Source organism: Pan paniscus, chromosome 6, assembly GCF_029289425.2.
Source record: "Pan paniscus chromosome 6, NHGRI_mPanPan1-v2.0_pri, whole genome shotgun sequence".
NCBI classification, from domain to species: Eukaryota; Metazoa; Chordata; class Mammalia; order Primates; family Hominidae; genus Pan; species Pan paniscus.
This window is the reverse complement of record NC_073255.2, coordinates 35,601,528-35,625,563: the sequence shown is the minus strand read 5'-3', so window position 1 is coordinate 35,625,563 and position 24,036 is coordinate 35,601,528. Positions and strand designations below refer to the sequence as shown.

Here is a 24,036-nt window from a genome sequence, read left to right as displayed (position 1 = left end):
CTGGTTCCTAGAGCTACGCTTCCTTCCACCCTACACTGCCCCATCATGAAAAAAGAACCTCCAGGAAATTTTGACCTACACCCAAAGCACAGAGAAATGACTGTTTTCTGGGCATTTTTAGAAGAAGAAGAAAGAAACATGTTGCTTTAAACCCAAGTTAGCTTTGCAAATTTTGAGCATTACACCACTCATACACATAAAACCAGAGAGCTGTGGAATTTCCATGAGGGAGCCAGCCCCAATTCGGACAAGTACACCCTGGGCTAAAATTAGCTGTGTCCCTGAGCCGGCCTGCCAGCCCCCTGTGCCTCTCCTGGCAGTCATCTTCCCTGGAAATGGGTTGTGAGGGTCCTTGGGTAGCAAACCGTGGGTCCCATTCCTCCCTGCCCCCACTCTGGGGTTACGGCCTCTTGCCTCTGCTGAGGTTCCTCAGCTGTTCAGCACAGGTGGCTGTGAATGGAAAGCCCAGCAGGTGAGGGCATTCACTGAGGGGCTGGACATGGCCGAGAATCCAGCCACTCAAGGGTGGAAAGGCTGTACTGAAACTTTCCATGAACCCCACAGCACAGGAGCACAAGGCCCACCTCACACAGAATTCAGGACCTGGGGATTGAACCCTTTAACACAGGGCAAGTTTCCCTCCCAGATCCTTAAAAGGTAACAATAATTCACATGAGTTTGTAGAAGTAGAAAAGAAAAAATCGAAGCAGCACAATCCCTTTTCTCCTGACAATGAAACCTCTACAGAGGCGGAATGAAGCCCTCTGGCAGGGCTCTGGTTCTCTGGTTTTTAAGGATCTGAATCTAATGCAAGCATGAGGCTGAAAGTACCCCCCTCCAAAATCCCGTGTCCTTGGTTCTCCAAGCTGCACTCTCCCACCATCGTCTCCCTCCCCAGTGGGACAGACGTGCAGGTACCTACAGACAGCAACCCCTTCCGGACGGTGTGGGCGAGAAATGGCCCCAGCAAGGCAGACGCCGGGAAGAGCGCTGACCAAAGGTATCTGGAGCTTTTTCCAGAACAAATGGAAAACCATCAGAAGCAGCTGGACCCATTCTGGGCAATCTCCTGTTGGAAATGTCATGTTGAGCCTCACGATGGGGGTGGAATCAAAGGTCCAGAAGTTTTGACAAAACAACCAGAAGGCTGGGTGAGGATTCCAGCCCCAGCTGGTTAGAGGGGGTAAGACTGGTCTGGAAAAGGGGGGTGGGAATCAGCTTCCTAGGGCTCAGCAGACCTACATGAAAAAGCCTGTTTTCTATGCACCTGGAAAACATGTGCAAGCTGTTGTTTCTGTAACCACTGATTCCTTGGAGTGCAAGAGCTTGCGGATGCCCATGTAACAAGAAATTCATCAGCCGCTCCCTCAGTGTGTTTTGGGCTAGCCTTGGGTTTTATACCATCACCTCACCCAGATTCCAGCATTGAATAACAAATCTGGTTCCACTTCTTTATGATCATTACCCAGAGATAAGAGATAGATCCTATTAACTATTCATTTTTCCTATCTATTCCATGTGTTTTTTAATTCTCTTTTTTTATTTTGAAAAATGTTAGACTAACAGGAAAACTGAATGAAAAATAAAACACACACCAGCATATACCCTTCACTTACAGTGACAAATTGTTAACATTTGCCTTACTTTTTTTTTCTCTCAATGCATACATACATACACCACCCCCCCCCCCAACACACACACACATTATTTTTCTTTTTGCTGAACGATTTGAAAGCCAGTTGTGGACATCATGATATACCATCCCTAAATATTTCAGCCTGCATCTCCTTAGAATAAGGACGCTCTCCTGCCAAATCCACATGGGGTTTGTTTGTACGACAACACTTTTTAAAACCAGGATCCTTGTCTAAGTTCTCCCAGATCCTTGCATCTGGTACACGTGCCCTTTTGTAGTTATTTTCTTTAAAAAGAAGAATAATAAATCAGTCGTAATGTCTTTATTAAATATTAAATGGACTGTAGCAGGACAAGCCACAGAAAAAACCCCTCAGACATTGAGTTAAAGAAGGAAGGGCTTTATTCGGCCAGGAGCTTTGGCAAGATTCACGTCTCCAACAACCGAGCTCCCCAAGTGAGCAATTCCTATCCCTTTTAAGGGCTCACAACTCTAAGGGAGTCCGCATGAGAGGGTCGTGATCGATTGAGCAAGCAAGGGGTATGTGACTGGGGGCTGCATATACCAGTAATTAGAACGGAACAGAACAGGACAGGGATTTTCACAGTGCTTTTCTATACAATGTCTGTAATCTATACATAACGTAACTGATTAGGTCAGGGGTCGATCTTTAACTACCAGAGCCAGGGTGTGGCGCTGGGCTGTCTGCTTGTGGATTTCATTTCTGCCTTTTAGTTTTTACTTCTTCTTTCTTTGGAAGCAGAAATTGGGCATAAGACAATATGAGGGGTGGTCTCCTCCCTTCTTCCCCCACTTTGAGAATCTCACTCAATAGTGGGAGTTCTCACTTTCATTCTCACTACCCATGTCTTCTTGCAAGACAGATCGGTAGTGATTCATATAGTACACTTGTGCTGAAGCATTTTGGTGAATGAAGGTAGCGATGAAGCTTTTTATCATTTGAAGAAGTACAGGTAGCAAACAAGGGAGCAGTAAGCAGGTTTCTATTACTATTATAACTCCTATTACAAGAGTTTTAAATCTTTTTAGTGCAGCTGAGTCTTTCCACAGGAAGGGTGTCTGTCTTATAGTATAAGTTACTATAATACATGTAACACTGTTAACTGTTAACACGTTGACTTGGGTGTGATGAGTCCATCCCTTTTCTGCTGAATGAACAGCAGTCTCGGTGGTTAGCAGCACCAGGTAGGGTCCTTCCTAGGCTGGCTCAAGTTTCTTTTCTTTCCACCCTTTGATAAGAAGGTGATCTTTAGGCTGTTGCTGGTTTACTGGAAATTCTAGGGGTGGTACCTGTGCTAAAATACTTTTAGTTTTGAGGGAAAGAAAAGTGGAAGATAAACCAAGTATATAATTTCTAAGAAATTGACTTTTTCTTTCAAATGTGGGGACATCGACAGAGGACTTTATAGTCTTTGGTGACTTCTTACTGAGAAATTTCCTTTAGCACCTATTTTTATTAGTTTTTAGACCAAAGAAAGCCAAACACCATTTTATATTTAATAATGCTTCTTATATGATTTTTATACCAGATAAGCTAAATTTCACCTTTATATTAGTGTGCTATTAATATTAAACTTAGTTTTAATAAAACTTTGTATACATATTTATTCCATTTTTAATGTCGGACCATAAGGTAAGATTTTTATAGACTCTTTTTAACCTTTTATAATCTTTGTTATAGAGCAGGTTAGTGCTTTAAGAAAAACCCGTCGTGTTTTTACTTTAATGTCCAGTTCACAGAAAAACTGGATGATACCCCTTTAACTTTAGCTAATATGTTTACACACAGAATTTTTGGTATATAATTATGTTTTAAAACTTGCTTAAACCTTCAAAACAAATTTTTTTAACCTTTCAATGTACGTAAAAATTTACATTCTTATGCCTCCTTATAATCCTTTTACCAAAGGTATATTTTACTTTCCTTGTACACCTTGCACATAAACTTTTTTTTTTCAATAGTTTTACATTCAGGAGTCCTAGTTACTTTTAAATTATACAACATTTCTTGCATAAATTTTTTTATAACATTTTTCTCTTTCACGACTTTCGCAGACAATTCTTCGACATGCCTCAACTTTCTGACTTATTATAAACATTTTTTTTTTTTTTTTTTTGAAACAGAGTCTTGCTCTGTCGCCCAGGCTGGAGTGTGTGGCGCAATCTCGGCTCGCCACAACCTCCGCCTCCCAGGTTCAAGCGATTCTCCTGCCTCAGCCTCCTGAATAGCTGGGACTACAAGCAGGCGCCACCATGACTGGCTAATTTTTGTTTTTTTTTTTTTTTTTTTTTGAGACGGAGTCTCGCTCTGTCGCCCAGGCTGGAGTGCAGTGGCGCGATCTCGGCTCACTGCAAGCTCCGCCTCCCGGGTTCACGCCATTCTCCTGCCTCAGCCTCCCGAGTAGCTGGGACTACAGGCGCCCGCTACCACGCCCGGCTAATTTTTTGTATTTTTAGTAGAGACGGGGTTTCACCGTGTTAGCCAGGATGGTCTCGATCTCCTGACCTCGTGATCCGCCCGCCTCGGCCTCCCAAAGTGCTGGGATTACAGTAATTTTTGTATTTTTAGTAGAGGCAGGGTTTCACTATGTTGGCCAGGCTGGTCTCGAACTTCTGACCTCATGATCCACCCGCCTCGGCCTCCCAAAGGGCTGGGATTACAGACATGAGCCACCGCGCCCGGCCTAAACATTTCTTTCTTTAGACTACCAGTTAATTTATTTCAGGACAAGAATTTGCTATATAACACTCTTTTTACATAAATTCTGGCCCCCCTTTTTTTTCCCCTCTTTTTTTTCGAAGATGATAACCATTCTTTTCCAAAGCAAACTTCCTTTATGTCTGTGGACTAGATTGTCTAAGGCCACAAGATTAGAAGTTACTATAATACATGTTACACTGTTAACTTTTAGCAAACTTTACTTTTGTTGAAACACTTGTAAGTTTGGGATTTTAATTATCCTTTGCTATTAATAAGACCTTGTTTTGTCCAAATTAACTTAGAATTGTATAGATTGCTTTTTTTTTTTTTTCCTTCAATTACCTGGGAGGAACCATCGATGGTCCTGTCCTGAAGGGAGTTCCTCCTAGGTCTGGTCGGGCCTCTGTATGGTAATTAAGATTTAGATCCCCTGTTAGGAAACCTGCTGGGTTAAGGGAATTTTCAGTGGTTAATATTAAATTATCCTTTTTTTTTTTTTTCCTTAGGATACTTCTGAACTGGTGAGGTGTGCTCACAATGAGGTTTCCTCTAACAGTTATTTTTTAAATTTTTTCTGTTAGCTAAGCAGTTGCCGCTACAGATTGAATGCATTTGGGCCATCCGCAGGTTACTGCAGGTTACTGGGTTAAGGAATTTTGATAGGAAGGCCTCAGTGCTTTCGGGATACACCCTTGTTTACACTGACAACAAAGTGGTACTGGAGTGTTATAGGGTTACGGAGAACACCTTCAATCATCAATTACAGGTTTTAAATTTACCTTGGCTTTTAAAGGAATAGGGTACACTGTTTTTTTTTTCTTAACTACTTGTATATCTCTCTCTTTCTTTCTTTCTCTCTTTGATTTTCTGTCTCTTTCTCTTTTTCCTTTTCCCGTTTGTCTCTTTCTCTCTCTCTGCCTCTCTCTCTCCTTGACTCCCTCTTTGTCTCTCTGTCTCTTCCTCTTTCTCTCTCTGTTGGTCTTTCCTTGCCTCTGCCAGCTGTTTATGCTGCTGTTGTCTCAGCCATTGTGCGGGGTGGGGAGGGCCGGCGACGGGGCTCTAAAACCAGCTGTAACCAAGTGTCTATGTACAGAAACTGGTCTGGGTGCCCTGGCTTACAGGTTACCTTGTGCCATACCTTTGAAACAAGGGACCTGTCCAGGCTTCCTTCTGATGGCCAACCCACCTCTAATGCTGGCCAGTCTATCTTACACAAAGTTTTAAGTTTTCCTGGTGTCACAGTACTCCATAGTTTCCCTTAAATCCTTTCTTGAAATTTTTCAACATAGTTCCTAGTGGGGTGGGCTTACTTTGTGCCTGACCCATGCTTCTTCAAGACAAAACACCACGCTCACACCATACGCACAACACAAAACAAAGAACGGGTAAAAAGGGCACACACACACACACACTTTTACAGTTTACACCAAACCAGAATCAAAACCAAAATCAGAGTATCAAGAAATCCAAGCCATGTGAAAACCAAAACCAAAGTATCAAGCAATCCAAGTCAAGTCAAAAACAAAAACCAAAGTGCCGGTATAGGCATGCCATGAGTGATCAGGCCACACTTCCACTCAAATGGAGGGGGCAAGTTCCAAAGACTAGTCTTACCAAGTTTCAGATGTCCAGACTCCAAGTGCCAATTCCTTCCTGGTGTTCAGCCACCGCGTTGATCCTCCATGGGGGCCTGCCACGCACTGCTGTGGCGAGGCATTCCACCGGGGCAATTGCCTACCCGGGAGCGCTCTCAGGATCTGCGTCACTCAAGCTGGCCAGAGTCCCCCACAGGGCAGGCCTAAGCCGCCTAAGGGGCTGCCTTGACCGTCCATTAATCACCTTGCTTCCCAGTCAGGGAACCAAGAAATGTAGCAGGACAAGCCACAGACAAAACCCCTCAGACACCGAGTTAAAGAAGGAAAGGCTTTATTTGGCCAGGAGCTTCAGCAAGACTCACGTCTCCAACAACCGAGCTCCCCGAGTGAGAAATTCCTGTCCCTTGTAAGGGCGCACAATTCTAACAGAGTCCGCATGAGAGGGTCGTGATCGACTGAGCAAGCAGGGGGTACGTGACTGCGGGCTGCATGCACCGGTAATTAGAACAGAACAGAACAGAACGGGACAGGGATTTTCATAGTGCTTTTCTATACAATGTCTGTAATGTATAGATAACATAACTGATTAGGTCAGGGGTCAATCTTTAACTACCAGGCCCAGGGTGTGGCACCGGGCTGTCTGCTTGTGGATTTCATTTCTGCCTTTTAGTTTTTACTTCTTCTTTCTTTGGAGGCAGAAATTGGGCATAAGACAACATGAGGGGTGGTCTCCTCCCTTAGACCAGACTGGCTTTTTTTTTAAAAATCTAAAATGGATACTTTCAACTTCTCTTTTCTTCTTTTAATATACTCCTAGGAGTGTGTTGAATTTTAAAGACATCTGATCTTCCATGTCAAGGCTACAAAGTGACTTGAGATCTGTTAGGAGGCTGAGCAGGGGCAGAGGGAGACTATGGGTGGGAGAATTCTGTGTGTGGATGGGTTTCTTTGGCAGTTCCAGGGGTTGATTCCTAGATACCTGCCAAAATGCCCTTATAAGATCATTTGCCCCCCATACAGCAGCTTCTGGAATACGGCCACTCGGTGTGCCACTGCTCCATGAGGAGGTGGACATGAAATAATGGACATGGCTCTCAGCCTTGCCAAACAGCCTCTGATCCTCAGATGGTGGCAAAGTACTTGGTCTCGGTTTCCATCTGGGACTTTTTCAGTTTACATGATTTCCTTTTCTTCTCATTCAAAGGAAATTTTATTTAAAGAAGAAAGGCTAAACAAAGTGACACTGGGACCAAAGGAAGCAACATCAGTTATAGAAATGTCACTGTCCTCCCTTAGACTTTCCATGCATCGTGACCCTTCAAACAATTGAGTGAAACCCTGGGCTCAAGGCAGAAGCAGGGACATGGAGGACCACAGCCACATGGGCCTAGGCAAGTGGAGCCAATTGTGCCAGCCCATTGTCCAGGCCTGACCTGGGAAAACCTTGTAGAAGAGAAAGGGGTAGGAAGACACATCTGCCTCACCCTCCAGAGCTTTCAAACAGACCCACCTTCCCCTAGCCTTCAATAAAAAAAGAAGGAAATGCCTCAAGGCAGGCAAATTCATTCAATCCACAAACGTTTCCAAAAGCCTGCTATACGCCTGACCCCAGGGGAAAGACATGCCCAAAGGCACAGGAGCCCTTGGCCATGGCTCTCACAACTAACCTGAACATTTCTCTTTTGACCATCACAATCTTCCATAATCTGACTCCAACCTCACTTTCCATCCTTCTCACAAAATCCCCATCTATTCAGGAATATATCCATCTGTTTTTTTTTTTAATGGGTGTTTTGGCTAACCAAATAGCTAGAGTGGGGGGAAGCTAATATTTATTAAAATAACCATTGTGGGCCAAATATTTGATATATTTTATTTTACTTATTCCTTATGACAATCCTAAAAAAGTTAAAAGAGGCTAAAAAGTTTTTGCCTCTGCCCTGTTAGTATATGGCAGAGCTAGGATTTGCACCCAAATCTGTTCAATTCTAAAGCGGGGCCCTTTCAACCTCACCATGCCAAGTTACTAAATATGTGAAAGATGGCGAGCCAAGTTTCAAAGTCTCAGAATACAATACAATGCAATGTTTCCCAAATAGCAGATCTCAATAACTTGACTTAACAAAGCTTTGCTTAATTGGAATAAATTTCAAGTAACTCAACAACTCTGCTGAGTAGAATTGACTCTTTCATTAGAGATTTAAAAGGCACTTCAGGAACTTGTAATGCCCTGGGCCCATCATTACAGACATCAATTATCGTTACTGAGCGTAACAGAAAATGACTCTGGTATTGTCAGCACTGTCCCCTTCCGGGCCCCACCCAAGCACGTGCACCCTGCCTCTGTGAATGGTGAATTTCTTGTCTCTGCTGCTGGTGCAAACATGGCTCACAAACATGCACACATCTCTCTTGTCCTGAATAAAGGGCCCTATTCCTTAACCTTCTTCTTTCTTGAGCTGCCACCCTGTCCCTGTGTACCCTTCATCTCTAAACTTCTTTCACAAAGGCTCTCCACACGTGTCCTCATCTCCTCCCATTCCTCAACACACTACAGTTGACTTTCTGCCCCTGAGCACTCTGCTCAAGGTGCTCTCTCCAAAGCCACCTGGGAACCGCCATCACCAGGCCCAGTGACTTCCCAACCTCTCCTAAGGGTCCGAAAATGCAACCTCCTGCTTCCAGGAGACTGGCTCTTCCCTCGCCTTGGGTGGGGCTCTGCTCTGACCACTCCCTTTTCTTGCCCTGCCCCACACCAAGCACGTGGTCTCCACTGCAAGATACTGACCTTGGCAATGTCCACCCTCCAAGGAATTCAGCTTTCAGCCCATGCCAGCTCCTCCCAACATTCCCTGGGACCTGCGTTTCTGCCCCACTCTTGACTGTGGAAACAAAAGCTCCACTGGACATATCCAGAAACAACTCATCTTCTTCCTGACTCAAGCAGCACCTCCCCTTCAGGTGCCCCTACTCCTGCTAACTGCCTGCCCAACCTCCCCTTCCTCCAGGCCCACAGTCCTCCTTGACTGCCTCGTCCTCTGGATTCTCCTCCTCAGCTCCCTGGCTCCTTACCCCTCTGGCACATCCAGGCCAGAGCCCACTTGCCTTCCCGGCAGGGGCCCTGCTGACAGTCACCTTGCTCAGACCTGCTGCACCCCTAGACTCACCTTGCGGCACATCTTCCTGGTTAAAGAACAACAGAACCCAAAACACAAGAGAACTTTCTATCCCTCTCTATTGCCTAGAGAAGAAGGTCTGGCTCTTGGGGCACATGTCAGGCCTGCAGTCTACCCTCTTCCCACCACTCACACATCCCCTGGGCTCCAGCTACACCAACTTGCCCACCTCTTTGCTCACAGCATGCCCTTGGCTTGGGATTCTTCCACTCTCTGAACTGCCAGACCTGCCCTCTACGTCCTTGCTATTGCCAGCTCTCAACAGTCCTCTTCCCCCAGGTCAGGGCCGAGGATAATGATTAAGACTAAGGCTCCAAGAGCCAGAAAACCTGCATGAACTCAGACTGCTTGGTCATTTTGTGCCTCAGTTTCCCCACTTGTAAATATGTAAAGTTGCTGTCAGGATTAAATGAAGTAATACATCCAAAGCTCCTATAACAGGGCCAGTCAGATAGTGAGGACTCAACAGATATCGACAGCATAATTATCCCTGAAACTATCCAGACTATCTCTGTGGCACTCTGCCAGATCCCTTATCACACTCATCTTTTTCTTAATCCTGTAGTACATATTTGTTGGGATGTCTCAGCCTCTTGGGAGCAGGAACCTCATCTTCAGCATTTCTCTCCCCAACACCATTCGAACAAGCAAGAGGCACTCTATAAATGCTTTGTTGAATAAAATTAAATACCATGTATTTAGATTGAGATCAAAAACTGTTTACTTTATTGGGAAAAGGCCCCACTTCTGAGGGACCTATGTCCACAAAACTGGCCTCAACAGGAAATGAAAGAAATCCCATGGCTTTACTAACTTCTTGTGGAATGAGTAGAGAAAACAAAGTAGAATTTTCTAGAATGAGGCACACACATGGAATCTAGCCATACAGGAAGCTGCCCTGGCAGGTCATCTTTGTGATTTGAGGAACTCTGCCCAATATGCCCCTAACATAACTCAGCATCAGAGGCCATCTTTCCAAAATGGAGACACCAGCTCTGACAGTCACAGCAGAATTCCATCCCTCAGCCACCATTTGAGAAAACCAGCCCAAGAGTCATGAGGGAAGGCATACACCCAGTACTCCAGTAGGACTGAATGGGATTTGGCAAGGGAAAGACTTTGGCTCTCTCTATGTCAGGCCCCAAGGCATCCAGCCTATCACAGGGTAGGAACAAGGATGCCCATCTTTTCCCTAAATAAATGCCATGATCCTTAGGTGGAGCTATGAGCTTAGGTTTTCTCCATGACCCACCATAAGTGTACATTATCCAAAAATGTCTGCAAATGCAGCAAAACCCAATGCAGGCCGTAGAAAAACAGGCTGGGGAAGAACAAGAGAGCTGCTTCAGTCTTTAGGAATGAGATCCCAGGGATACCAGCAAACTTTCCCCCCTACCCCAAAAACAAAACCTCAGGCTTAGAGCAAGGCAGAGAAGAGTGATGAATATGTTCCAGGCACAGCAATAAGGACTGAAGAATAAGACTGCCCCCTGCCACACAAAACTGGGTTATTCAAACCCACTCAGCCTTCAAGGCTCAGCTCAGCCCTGCTTCATCCAGAAAACCCCCTCCCTCTCCTCTAAGCTCCTATGGCATCTCAATTAGCACCATCCATCTGACCCTGAAACAGATCTGCCTGCTATTTTTAGTTGACTTTTTCTGTGTGCTAAGTCACTAATTCTGCTCTTCTATGAACTTCTTGAGTTAAGGAAAGACCTCATACTTCATTCTCCCCTCCCAAATTCTAAGCAAAGTCAAGAATCCATCTCAATTCTTATTTATTGGAATAATTCTCAGCAAAACTCAAAAAGGTAGGGACACAGACAAGTCACCCCTATACTCAGGCAGCTGACAGTCCAGCAGGAGGAACAAAGTAGCCTGTCAACTCTCTCCAGCGTGACATGTGCCATGAGAGGTCTGAGAAACAGATCATGTCCAAGTATAGGTACAGTGAAGAGATCAGGAAAGGCTTCTTGAAGAAGGCAACATTCCAGACGACTTAAAGATGGGGCATCACAGTTGGGACAGTGAGTTGGCTGGTTTGATTGGGCGGGTTGGTTGGTTGGTTGGATGGAATGGATGTTTGGATAGTTTGTTGGTTGACTAGATGGTTGGTTGGCTGGGTTGGTTAGGTTGGTTGGTTGGGTGGGTGGGTTGGGTGGGTGGGTGAGATGATTGGATGGGTGGAATGGTTTGTTGGATGAATGGATGGTTGGATGGTTGGTTGGGTTGGTTGGTTGGTTTGGTTGGTCGGTTGGGATGGTTGGTTGGTTGGGTGGTCAGATGGCTGGTTAGTTGTTTGGTTGGCTAGATAGATGGTTGGGTGATCAGGCAGTCATGTAACTAGTTTTGTATGAACAAAAAAATTACTGAGTAAATTAATGAATGCCAACAGGCAAACTAAAGTTCAAATTGTTCCAATTATATGAAAGACATCACTTTTAAGTTTCATGATACTATCCCAGACAGATTAGCATAACTTTCCCTTCCATTCTCCTTGCTAAGTGCACTCTCTCATTTGCTTGGCACTTATTATTGCCAGGTCCAGAGACATGGCTGAGTAAAGACAGAGAAATAAGGCCCCATTCCAGGCCTCAAAAAGTTCATGAATATAAATATGAGTTATCAAATCATTGTTCTATACTGAGGGTTGTCCAAGATACTGAGGGAACAAAAGAAAGTAGCCAGACTCTGCTAACCAGGATAGGATTAGGGTGAGATAATCAAGAAGCCTAAGGTGCAAAATTTTAAGATACCTTCCCTCTCAGGTTCATGCAGGTGTCCAGCCTGCAGCTGAACAACTGTGAGAGTGAGCAGCTCCTTACATTTTGCATCCTAGATGCTTCACCTCACTCAGCCTTGTCCTGGTCCTATTAACCTCTATGTGGGCATTTATTTGGGGTTCTGGTAGCCAGGAACTGCTGGAACATAGCTAACAGAGCAGCACAAAAGCATCTTGGAGTGAGAAAAAAAGGAATACAGGAAAGATTCTCCATAATACCACTCCTGCTCTCTCACACTCATCTCCCAAATATTATCTCAGAGCCTCAACAACTTCCTTCCATCTAACAGCTGCTACTTCTGCATGGAACATCTTCCCAGCCTGTATCCCAGGACTCAGAACCTAGGATGGAGCTGGCAAGGGCCCAGGTGTGGTCCAAGGGAGATCTCAGAGCTGCCATGCTGATGTCCACAGATGGACAATATAAGATCACTCATTTTCCCTTCCAGGGAGATGTGTGGCCACTCTCTCACTTCTTTAGCTGCACTTTCTGGATCTCAAAGGAAATCTGAGTCAGGGGAAATCTCTTTCCTCTGACAGATGCATCAGGTCAGAGACTTGGAAACCATGGAACTGAAGGTACCCTGGGGTTATAATAACCACACAAGGTTTAGGGGTCATCAACCCCATTTTTGGAGGGCTCACAGTGGCCTGTAACATGCACTGGAGCTGTTTCTCATGTTTAATCTCCTGTGCCTACTTTCAGGAGGCCAGCAATCAGGAGAGAGAAATGGTGTTCCACTGTGGACTGGGGGCACATGTATAGGGTAAAATGTGATCAACAGGCTGAGAAGTGGGGAGAAGTGGCTGAGCATCAGGCATCAATGGCAGGTGTGGAGGACAGCTGTATCCACCACAGAAGAGAGGTCCCCAGAACAGGTTAAGAAGGTGAGGCTGAACCAGTGCAAGAGCCCAAGCAGGCCACTATCCACACAGGATGACCGGCATGCTGGAAAGGAACTAGGTATTGTGTGTCTCAAGAGTCAGATTTTGAACCTTAATAGTCTGATGTGAAGTCCAAATAATGCATAAAGACAAATTAAAATGAAAATTCTCCCCATTACTCATCCCATGAGGTGCAGATGTTTTCAGAGCTGGGATGCTCAGAAGCAGGGAACAGTCAATGAACCGCAAATGCCATATCTTCTGTGAAGCCTCCTCCAAGTCCCGGCTGGCACAATTCATTCCCCCTCAGGACACAGAGAGGCATCTGTGCGCCCGTGGCTTTCACTCCAGATCTGGGGGCCTCCAGAGGCACTAGAGGACCTGGGAGAGTTTGGGATGCACTTGTCTCTCTCCCCCTGGACTGCTTAAGAAAGGTCTGGTAGGGCCTGGTGAGTGTCCACTGAATTAAATTATGCAACAAGGGCAACGAGACTAAATCGCTGGGGTTGGGAGGATTGATGAAGATCTGCTGCCATCTACTGTCCATTCTTCTGCAAAACCTGAAAAACTGCCAGGCATCCCCAATGTCAGAGGAGTGTTTCAATGCAAAGGCAGAAACACTGAGGCTTTGGGGCCTTGGCTGTATCAAGGCTGCAGAGACCCACAGCAGAACAAGGCAGGTTAATCTTCCCCTGGATCTGTGAATTAAAAGTACAGCCACTCCTTCTCCAGTGTTACTGGTTTACCAGGAAGTCTTTTGCATTAAACACTGCCTCTCCAAGCCCAGGGCCCTCCTGCCCCCTCAATAGTGTCCCTTAACTGCTCCCTGAACTTCCACTCCTTTGTGAGGGCCACAATTTAGCATCCAATTACACAGGGCATCCCAGTGCACCCTGGGCTTCTGGAGGCAGGGAACCATATCATGCATTGGCATCCCCAGTGCCTACCTGGGCTATGACACCTCTCAACTCACTAAGACAAAAGGACGTGACCCAGCCACAAAGCCAGTAATGGGTAATATGATGCTCTTGCAGAGGGCTGCAGATGTCATGATGGGAAAGGCTGTCTGAGCCTGGAAACAGTTTCGTTTCAGTCTCCCCTTCTGGAGTCTGTATCCTAACCTGTAAAAGATCCCTGCTTGGCACCCCTCACCAGGGCATCCAATGCACCTAAGGTGATATCCAGGGACAGGCTTTGCAGTTTATCTTTACTGTAATACCTAGGGGTTGGGTGAATGCAGAAGGAGCCATGAGAACTGACATGGAGGCCACAGGTGTCCCGCCCAGCTGCCTCAGACAGGTAAATACTTCCCAGCTGCTAAGGGCTCACAGCTGCATCCTTTTCTGGAGAATTGTCTTTTGCCAAACTCATCTAGGAGGTTGCACACTGCCTGCCCTACTCCAGGATGGGCAGCCCACAGCCAATGACTAAGAGGGGCACAAAAAGCTCACTCCCTTGCTTAAACATGGGACTAACTCTGAGTCAATTCATGCTCCACATCTCCCCAGGGGATCAGCCTGAGCCCTTAGCCCTCACACCTTTGCTGAGCTCCTTCCCCTGCCCAGTTCCACTTTCCTCACCCCACTTCCTCCTGAGAGCATGCCCCCAACAAATTACATGTACCGGAATCTGACTCAGGCTTGGCCCCTAGGGCATTGCTTCCCAAAGCTTGACACGCATGACATCACCAAAAAAGCTTGTTAAAACCCAGATTCCTGGGCTCCACCCCCAAACTTCTGACTCAGTGGGTCAGACAAGCTGTTTCTAACAAGTTCCCAGATGATGCAGATGCTGCCAGTCCAGAGATTACAGTTTAAGAACCATTGTTCTTAGGAACCTAACCTGAGAAACCATTCAACAAGTAATAGGCAAAGGGGTTAGGGATGGTGGAATTTAACCTTGCCCTAGTCAGCCTGCCTTCAGCTCAAAATGCTGCAGCCAGGAACAGCCTGGAACAGGCCTCCAGTGACAGATGCTCATACTCAGGGCTGGGAGTGATTCCAGGTTGCTGTGTCCTAAATCCATTTACTATATACCCATAGGTGCTCAGAGGAGCCCACAGTCTAGGAAGGACTCCAAAGTCACAGGACCCTGGTTTACAGGCTCATTATTTACATAAGATGAGCCTTAGAGGTCAACTGAATCAAGGTGATTCAGAGATTACAAAAGAAGTCAGAAGTCTGGTCTAGGCATGTGTAGAGGGTAGAATTGGGGAGCCATTACAGAGCAGCCCATCCGACCCCTTCATTTACAGACAGGAGCACAGAGGCCCAGAGAGGCCTGGAGGTCTGCTCAGCAGACTGCAACCGGCAAGCACAAGACAAAGAAGTGCATGACATAAAGGCAAGATGGGGACTTGCTTTTACTGTCCTCAGACAGTAGCTGTGAGCAATCCTACTAACTTGGGCTCTAGTAATAGTCCTGGTGTGGAAGCCTCTTAACAGCTTCAATAAAACCCCAGTGCCAGAGGAGAAATGTCACAGCACAACAGTAACAGGACAGCTCACTGCTCACATGTGTGGACTGCAAGCACATGGACCCTGAACTAAGGCCACAGGAAGGCCAGTTCACAAAGAAACACCACTGGCCTGATAGAAAGTAAGATGCAGGGCTGGGCGCAGTGGCTCACGCCTGTAATCCCAGCACTTTGGGAGGCCGAGGCGGGCGGATCACAAGGTCAAGAGATTGAGACCATCCTGGCTGACATGGTGAAACCCCGTTTCTACTAAAAATGCAAAAAAAATTAGCCAGGCGTGGTGGCGGGTGACTGCAGTCCCAGCTACTCGGGAGGCTGAGGCAGGAGAATGGCGTGAACCCGGGAGGCGGAGCTTGCAGTGAGCCAAGATCACGCCACTGCACTCCAGCCTGGGCGACAGAGCGAGACTCTGTCTCAAAAAAAAAAAAAAAGAAAGTAACATGCAGACCAGAGGTATAAATTATGGCCCAATGACCATGACCTAAACCTGCTTCTCCCACAGTCTTCATTTCAGGGAACGGCAACCCCCCTCTTACAGTTGTTCAGCAAAATCTTTGCAGTTATCCTTGCCTCCTTTCTTTCCCTAACACAGCACATCCAATCCACACGCAAATCCCAATGAGATATGTGGTTTCGGTCAATATCAGACCACATATATGACAGTGGTTCCATAAGATTACAGTATCATATTGTTACTGTACCTTTCCTAAATTTAGATGTGTTTAGATAAACAAATACTTCCCATTGTGTTACAACTGCCTATAGCATTCAATACAGCAACATGCTGTCCAGGTGTGTATACTAGGAGCAACAGGCTAAGCCATTTAGCCTAGGTGTGTAGTAGGCTGCACCATCTAGGTCAGTGTAAGTACACTCTATGATGTTTCCACTTCAGCAGTCTGGAGGAGAGAGACAGGTGCACCCCAAACTCTCCCAGGTCCTTCAGTGCCTCCAGGGGCCCACAGATTTGGATGCGCTTCTGAAAACGCATTTCTCAGAACGTAGCCCTGCTGATGTATGTCTGTATATATGTATACACGCATATTCTAGCCCATGTCTCACCACCTTCACTGCCATTTCCCTGATGCAAGCCACCATCAGCTCTCTTCTACTACTGCAGTTGCCTAACTGGTCTCCCTGCCTCCACACTTGCCTTCCTCCTTCCACACTTGAATCTATTCAACACAGCAGCCAGAGGGACCCTATTAAAACACAAGTGAGATCACAGCATGTCTCTGCTCGACCTCCAAAGGCTCCCATATCTCCTAGATACAGGAGTATCCAAAGTAAAAGCCAATGCATTCAGCAGCTTCCAGGCCCCACATGACCAAGCCCTTGCTTTCTTTCTTGCTTTTTTTCCTCTCTCCCTCATGTGGTCCAGCCTCAATCAGTAACATGCTCCCACTGCAGGGCCTGTGCACAACTGCTGTCGGCATTTGCGTCCAGAGATCAAAGTGTGTGTTCCCTATCTCCTTTCTGGCCTCCTCTCAAGTGTAACCCTCTCTGGTAGGTTTTCCTGGCTACCTCTTTATAAAATAGCAGCTCTGTCCCCAGGGCTCCCTGTCACTCTTCCATGATTTATTTTTCCCCTTAGCACTTGTAATCCTCAGATATGTTATATATTTCCTTGTTTTGGTGTTATTGTGGGCTGCCTCGTCTCACTGGAAGTGGAAGATCCAAGAGGGCAGGGACTCAATCTGCTTTGTTCACAGCTGACTGGCTGGTGGGTCTGGCACACAGTAGGCCATCGCAGGTGGTGTGCTGGTAAATGTTAACAACTGGCTCTCCAGGGATGGGGACCTTGATTTGCTGCATTTGCCAATCTCCGTGGTATAAATATTCTAACCATGACCAATTCCAAGCTACCAATGTGATGTCACTGAATGCAAAGTTAAGAAGGGGCACTAAAAATCAGCATTCAAAGCCAGTACAAGCCATCTTTAACATACTGCTGGTCCTTGCTAAATAGTTGTTGAATAAATTAACTGAATAAATGAGTATGTCTGTGAATTGACAGGGTCTTTTTTTTTTTTTTTTAGAGGGTATGACTCCAGGAATTCAGAGTCTGAAATCAAGTCTACCCAAAACCAAAGGATCTGTAACATGAAGAGCAAGACATCATATGTTGGTTAGTGACATCTGTGATGGAGGCTTTAAGTGAATACAGGAGGAGCATGCCTATTTAAAAAGAAAGCTTTAAACATTAACTACAAGGGAAAACAGAGTTTATGAAAAAAACTTTGCTACACCTGCAAAAGCTCAAGTGAGTCATTTCCTTTCTGTTCTCTGGGGCTCTATTTTCCCCGCCTGCCAAATAAAGGGTTTGGATTCTAAGGATCTTTCCAGTACTGACAGTCTATGAAGTTAAGAATGTAAACAAGTCCTAAAGATGCATGTATTGCACCCTGCTTTTTAAAATGCTTAATTTAAAATCTTTTTTAAAAGTCTAAATTAGACTTCAATTGCATGGACTATATCATACTTCAAGACTGTATTCTGGGAAGATACTCACTTTCTCCAGGACAAAATCCATTTCATGAAATTAATGACGACCCTAAGCTCCATGGACCCGCCACAGCAGGCCCCAAAGCTAGACATCCTCCCCTCACCTAAGCCTGCTGCTTCTGGGGATGGCATGGCTGTGGGTTTCCTGTTGCCTTTTCCACACAAGGCCCAGATAAAAAAGAGACAGATGTGACAGTGAGACAGGGGGAAATGTGAAAAACACAAAAAAATCTTTTGAGAGTGGTCAGAAGGGAGATTGAGAGAGTAGATGAATATTTTAAAAACCGTAGTGAGACAAAAAAAAAAAAAAATGTACAGTGCTCCAACAAACAGCTGCCCTCTGTGGCAGGCATAAAAATGACCCCTCCCTCAACTATGTCCACATCCTAATCCCAGACCCCCTGAATGTGTTCGGTTACATGGCAAGGGGGGATTAAGACTGCAGATGAAATCAAGGTTGCTAATCAGCTGACCTTGAGACATGCTGAGTGTTCTGGATCAACCAGGTGGGTCCAAGGTAATCACAAAGGTCCTCAAAAGCAGAAGAGGGAGCAGGAAGGGGAAAAGCAGAAAGAAGGCAGCCTGAGCAGGATTCAGCCAACGTCACTGGCTTCAGCCAACGTCACTGGCTTCAAAGGTGAAGGAAGGGAGCCAAGGAATTCAGGTGGCCTCTTAAACCTGGAAAAGGCAAAGAAACAGATTCTCCCCTAGAGGCTCCAGAAGGAATGCAGCCTGCTGACACCTGGATTGCAGACCAGTGAGACATCCTTCAGACCTCTGACCTCCAGAACCATCAATCTGTGTTTGTCCTCCAGCCACTAAGCTTATGGTAATGCTACACCAGCAACAGGAAACACATGCACCCCTCTATTTGCCTATACTGTCAGGTCATCTGGTCCCTGATCCTGATGGCCTGTGTGACCCTGGAGAGGTCTGTGCCCCTCTCTGGGCCTCAGCACCCTCATTTATACCTTAGGCCTTCATGTCTTGGTACCCCTGGATCCCACGGCTCCATGGTTGAAGCCATGTGACAGGGCACACATTTGCTCACCAGCCCTGACCCTTAGATGTCAGTGCTGTGGCAACTGCTGTGGGTTGAATTCCTAAGGGAGGATAAAACTCTTCTCAATTCATGACCACAGTTACACCCAGGTTTCCGAAGCTGACTGAGCAAGTAAGTGGCTGGAACTTGTGCAGCCTATGCCTACACCTATTGCTAGATGCCCAGCATGGTGTGTTTTGAGTTAATCTGCAGAAAGCCAACTGTAGGAGTGTCCATGTGGCCATCTGCAGGTCCAGAAATTCACTCTGAGGGGCCCTCAGACAAATGACAGGCCAGCACACCCCAACGGAGGGCTGTGAGCAACACAAGTGAGGTGCCTCCAAAGAACCCACCTTCACAAAGTGCCCCTGAGGAGCCAAGAGGCTGGGAAGACCTAGCCCTGGGGGGTTGTAAGTAAAAATGTCCTCTCCCATGCTCCGTACTATATCTGAAGTTTCCTGAGGGTCTACTCAGGTCAGGTGTGTGGGTGACAGCAAGAGCCACAAATGTGTAGAGAAAGGCCCCCACCCGCAACACAGCACTCTAGCGAGAGGGAGAGAGAGACGAGGGTTAGAGGACTGCCCAGTCAGGGCCAGAGTCCCCATGGTTCTGAGTGATGGTGAGAGGAACCCAACAAGGGCAGCCCTGACAAGCCAGTGACAAGTGACAGGTGGCCCCAACAGCCACAACCCCCACAATGGGAGTCCAGGTGACATATTTTCCAAGCATCTCTTGATATCAAAGGGCACAGAAGAAAAACAAAAAATAAACCAGAAAATAGTCCCCTCAGCTCCCGGAGTCAGATCTGAGGAGTGTCAGAGTTAGGAGGGCCTGACTGCACAGATACTCACACCGCCTAACATCTCAGCAGGTTGCATCCTCCACCTGCCCCCTAACCCCACCTGTGCCCCTAGGTGTGACTTCCACGGATTTTCCTGAACCTGATGTTTGGAGACCCAAAAAGGGCCCCAAGTAGCTCCCTCTCCTCCAGCTTCCTTAGGACAGAGTGGTGGAGCTGGCTCTGTGCATATGGCCAGCTCTGATGCCATCTCACTGCACTTTCCCACGCTTTAGAAGAATTATATGTGCACATGTGTGTCTCCCCTTGAGGAACTCACAGGACCTGGTACACACTAGGACTGAGACCCATGTTTACCAAACTGAATTAAACAAAAAACAAGGGGAAGGGGGCACTGATGGAGGGGAGTTGGGAAGGGCAGGGGATGCAGATATATTTACCATTGGGATTACCTTGGCCCTGGTTTCAAATCAAGAGCACTGTGTAGAGTTGTGTAGTATGTGCACTACACAAAGACGCCTCGCTGAGGCAGTGAGAGAGAGCTGAAATCCAGCCCATATTCCATTTGCCAGTCTGTGCGCCCTTGGATCTGCACCTACCCAGAACCTTGTCAGGTTCCTTGGATTCTCTGTGCCTCAGTTTCCTCATCTGTGAAATGGGGATAATAATTGCTGGGTTGAAGGATGCTTTTTCTCAACTCCCAGTGTTTTCTAGAAGTTTGAAGAAGGCTCTGCTGGTCTGGCCCACCTGGCCATTCTTCCCCTCTTTAATCACTCCACCCTAACGGAGGAAGTGTGAATTATATGACTGATAAATTCCATAAAAAATAAAAGGCATTTAGGCTCAGCTTTGCCCTTTTTCCTCTTAGAAGTGGGCTGCTCTTCCACGGGCAGCCCCTCCCCACCATGTATTATATGAGAATACCTGCCCTGGGCCCACGATGGGAGGCTGGCTTGAGCCCAGGAGTTCACAACCAGCCTGGGCAACATAACAAAACCCCGTCTCTACAAAAAATACAAAATATTAGCCAGGTGTGTGGAAATAAGTGCATCTGTGGTCCCACGTACTTAGGAAGCTAAGGTGGGAGGATTGCCTGAGCGTGGAAGGTCAAGGCTGCAGTGAGTTGTGATTGCGCCACTGTGCTCCATCCTAGGTGACAGAATGAGACCCTGTCTCCAAAAAAAAAAAAGCAAACCAAAGACATTTCCAAATAAAAACTAGAAAAAAAAATTTAACATACCTGCTAAAAAAAAATACTAAAGGAAGTTATTCGAGTAAAAAGAAAATATAAATGCCATAATTATTCCAACTAGAATAAAAAATTATCGACTGGATTTAAAGTTCCAAATACATGCTGTTTATCAGAGATAGGCTTTAACTATATACTAGAAGGAAATCTCAGCAAATATCAAAGGATTGCAATCATAAAGAATAATACATATATAAACAATTATATAAACAAAAAATAAACAATATATATAATATATATATAAATATAAACAAAAAAACCCCTAAATGTATGAAATTAGTAGTAAATGCCTAAATAACCCATGGGTTAAAAAAAAAAAAAGAAACCACGATGGGAATTAGAAAATATATTAACTAAGTTATACGAATATGTAACATATTAACTTACGGAATACAGACAAAACATTACTTACAGAGAAATTTGCAGCTTTAAAACATATTACAAAAGAAGAAGGCTGAGAATCAGTAAACTAGAAAATAATAGCAAATTAAACTCAGAGAGAATAGAATGAAGAAAATAATAAAAATAAGAGCAGAGGTCAATGAAATAGAAAACAAACATAAAGCCAAAAGTTTTCTTTGAGTATATTACACAAATGATAAATTCCCAGTGAGACTAGTTAAGAGAGAAAGAACATAAATTACCAATCACAGGAATGAAACAAAGACATAACTACAGATCTCACAAACTTCAAAGTGATAATAAGAGGATAATATAATTATACAATTTTATACCAAGAAATTTAAAACACACATATAAAGTGGCCAAACTCTTTGAAAAAATACAACTTGCCAAAACTTACACAAGAAGAAAGTTGAAATTTGAATTAAAAAGTTTTTAATTGAACACATAATTTAAAACCTTTCAACTTAATGCACAGAAAATTTCTCCAGTAAATTCTCCCAAATATTTAAGAAAGAAATCACATCAATCTTACACTCACTCTTCAAGGGGATAGAAAAAGAGGGACCACTTCTAGCATAACCTAGGTATCAGCATCTGACAAAGCTGTTGCAAGAAAGGAAATCTGCCAGCCAATCTTCTTCATAAACCTATACACAAAACCCCTACATGAAATATTAATAAGTCAAATCCAATGATATATAAAAAGATAATATATCATAGCCAAGTGGGATTTATTCTTAGGATGTAAGGTTGGTTTAACATTCAAAAATCAATCAATGTAGGAATCATTAAGGCTTATTGTAAAGAATAAAAGTAAGGATAGGATGAAAAATAAAATAAAATAGAAATAATGCCCAAAGGGAGCCTTGTGGGAGCTGATTCATCACTGTATCTCTGGCTTCCCACAAGAAACTCTTAGCCACGTCTGCCTGGCCATGTTGCTGCAGGTATGTTTTGGGACCATCTGCTAAAGCAAGCTTGTCCAACCCGCAGCCCACATGCAGCCCAGGATGGCTTTGAATGCAGCCCAACACAAATTCATAAACTTTCTTAAAACATTGAGTTTTTTTTTGCAATTTTTTTTTAGCTCATCAACTATTGTTAGTATATTTTATGCGTGGCACAAGACAATTGTTCTTCCAATGTGGCCCAGGGAAGCCAAAAGGTTGGACACCCCTGTCTAGAGCATTCTTCAGCTTTCCAGGTGTGTGAGCTCTGGCTGAGTTTTCTTCCTGGTTGACCATAACAAACTCTATCTTGCCGGTTACTTCGCAGGCTTGTTCTGAGAGACCAAGGAGACTAAGAAGTTCCCTTCGGAGCCATTAGGGACTAGACAACATGTGAGAGGTGGAGCTTCTTTTTGAAAAGCCGTCACCTTTGCATAGCACACTCACCTGACAGGTACGGGCTGGCTGCCCTGCCGTTTGAACGCTCTTTCCAGCCTCTCCTGGGTCATCCTGGAATTACCACCAGGCAAGTAGAGCTTCAAGGGCATCCTGTCCGTGTCTGTGCTGCCGTCCACTGCTGGGGTGTCCTCGGAGGGATCCCTCGGCCTGGCCCTGTCCCATCGGGGCAGCCGTTTGCTGGGCAGATGGGGAGGGCTGCTGGCAGTGGTTTTCTGCCTTTCTACGGTCAGTTCACTAAGCTGACCCAGGGAGGTCCTGGAGGGGGAGCTGTTGCTCGAAGCCAGAATGTCCTGTTGGGTGCAGACAAAGAGCTCAGGGACCTTCCGGCTCTCTTCTTGGGGTTGGGTGGAGCTGCTTGACGGTGAGGACCGTCTCAGAGAGTGTCTGTGAGAAGAATCCTAAAGGGAGTAAGGACAAAAGCAGTGAGGACCCTTTGAGGGGAGCTGGAAAACAAAGATCCCACTTCAAGCATTTGCCCATGATGTGATGTCTCTCCCAGGAATGTCTTTTCCCACCTCGGACTCTTTCCCTTAAAATCTTGCCTATTATTTAAGGAGCTACTCAAATGCTCCCACCTCTGGGCTTTCAGTGATGCACACCCCGCCTGCTGGAACCTCAGAGCAGGCCTGGGCCTTTCTCTCGCAGCCCTTACAGAGAGCAGGTTCATGCAGCAGGTGAAGCCGTCGCTCCAGTCTGCATCGCCACCTACCAGCTGTGTCACCTGTGGCAAGCTGCTTAACTTCTCTGTCCCTGATTTCCTCACCTGTAATATAACCAGTCCACAATCCACTACCTGTCATTTCTAAATCCCAAAACCAGGCTGGGCATGGTGGCTCATGCCTGTAATCCTAGCACTTTGGGAGGCCAAGGCGGGTGTATCACTTTAGGTCAGGAATTCGAGACCAGCCTTGCCAATGTGGTGAAACCCCATATCTACTAAAAATACAAAAAAATAGCCAGGTTTGGTGGTGCATGACTGTAATCTCAGCTACTCGGGAGGTGGAAGCAGAACCACTTAAACCCAGGAGGCAGAGATTGCAGTGAGCCAAGATCACACTACTGTACTCCAGCCTGGGCCAGCAAGACACCATCTCAAAAAAATAAATAAATAAATCCCAAAACCTCTGAAAATGAAAGGTTTTTTAAAATCCTGTGGTAAATTCTTAACTGCTGTGAGGCTGCTTACAGTCTTTTTAAAGTGTGAATATTCATACATGGAGTTGCTGAAATGGTCATGTTTTTTGCTTATGGGTGCTACCACAAACCCTAGTAAAGGCAGTATGTGGTATGTGGCTCATGCACTGTACTTCCTTTCCAAAATTAAAAAAAAAATTATAAATTCCAAAAGACATCCAGCC

At 45.5% G+C, this 24,036-nt stretch overlaps 1 protein-coding gene across 2 annotated transcripts in view; it reads right to left on the bottom strand.

The window, feature by feature from the left end:
- The window catches only part of MINDY4 (MINDY lysine 48 deubiquitinase 4), a 121,246-nt gene that overhangs the window by 77,946 nt on the left and 19,264 nt on the right, over positions 1-24,036 (bottom strand). For both annotated transcript variants that reach the window (XM_055115820.2, XM_008958894.4), the window contains exon 5: positions 22,667-23,076. In XM_055115820.2, coding sequence (XP_054971795.1) covers positions 22,667-23,076 — 410 coding nt within the window. The remainder of the gene's footprint in view (positions 1-22,666; positions 23,077-24,036) is intronic.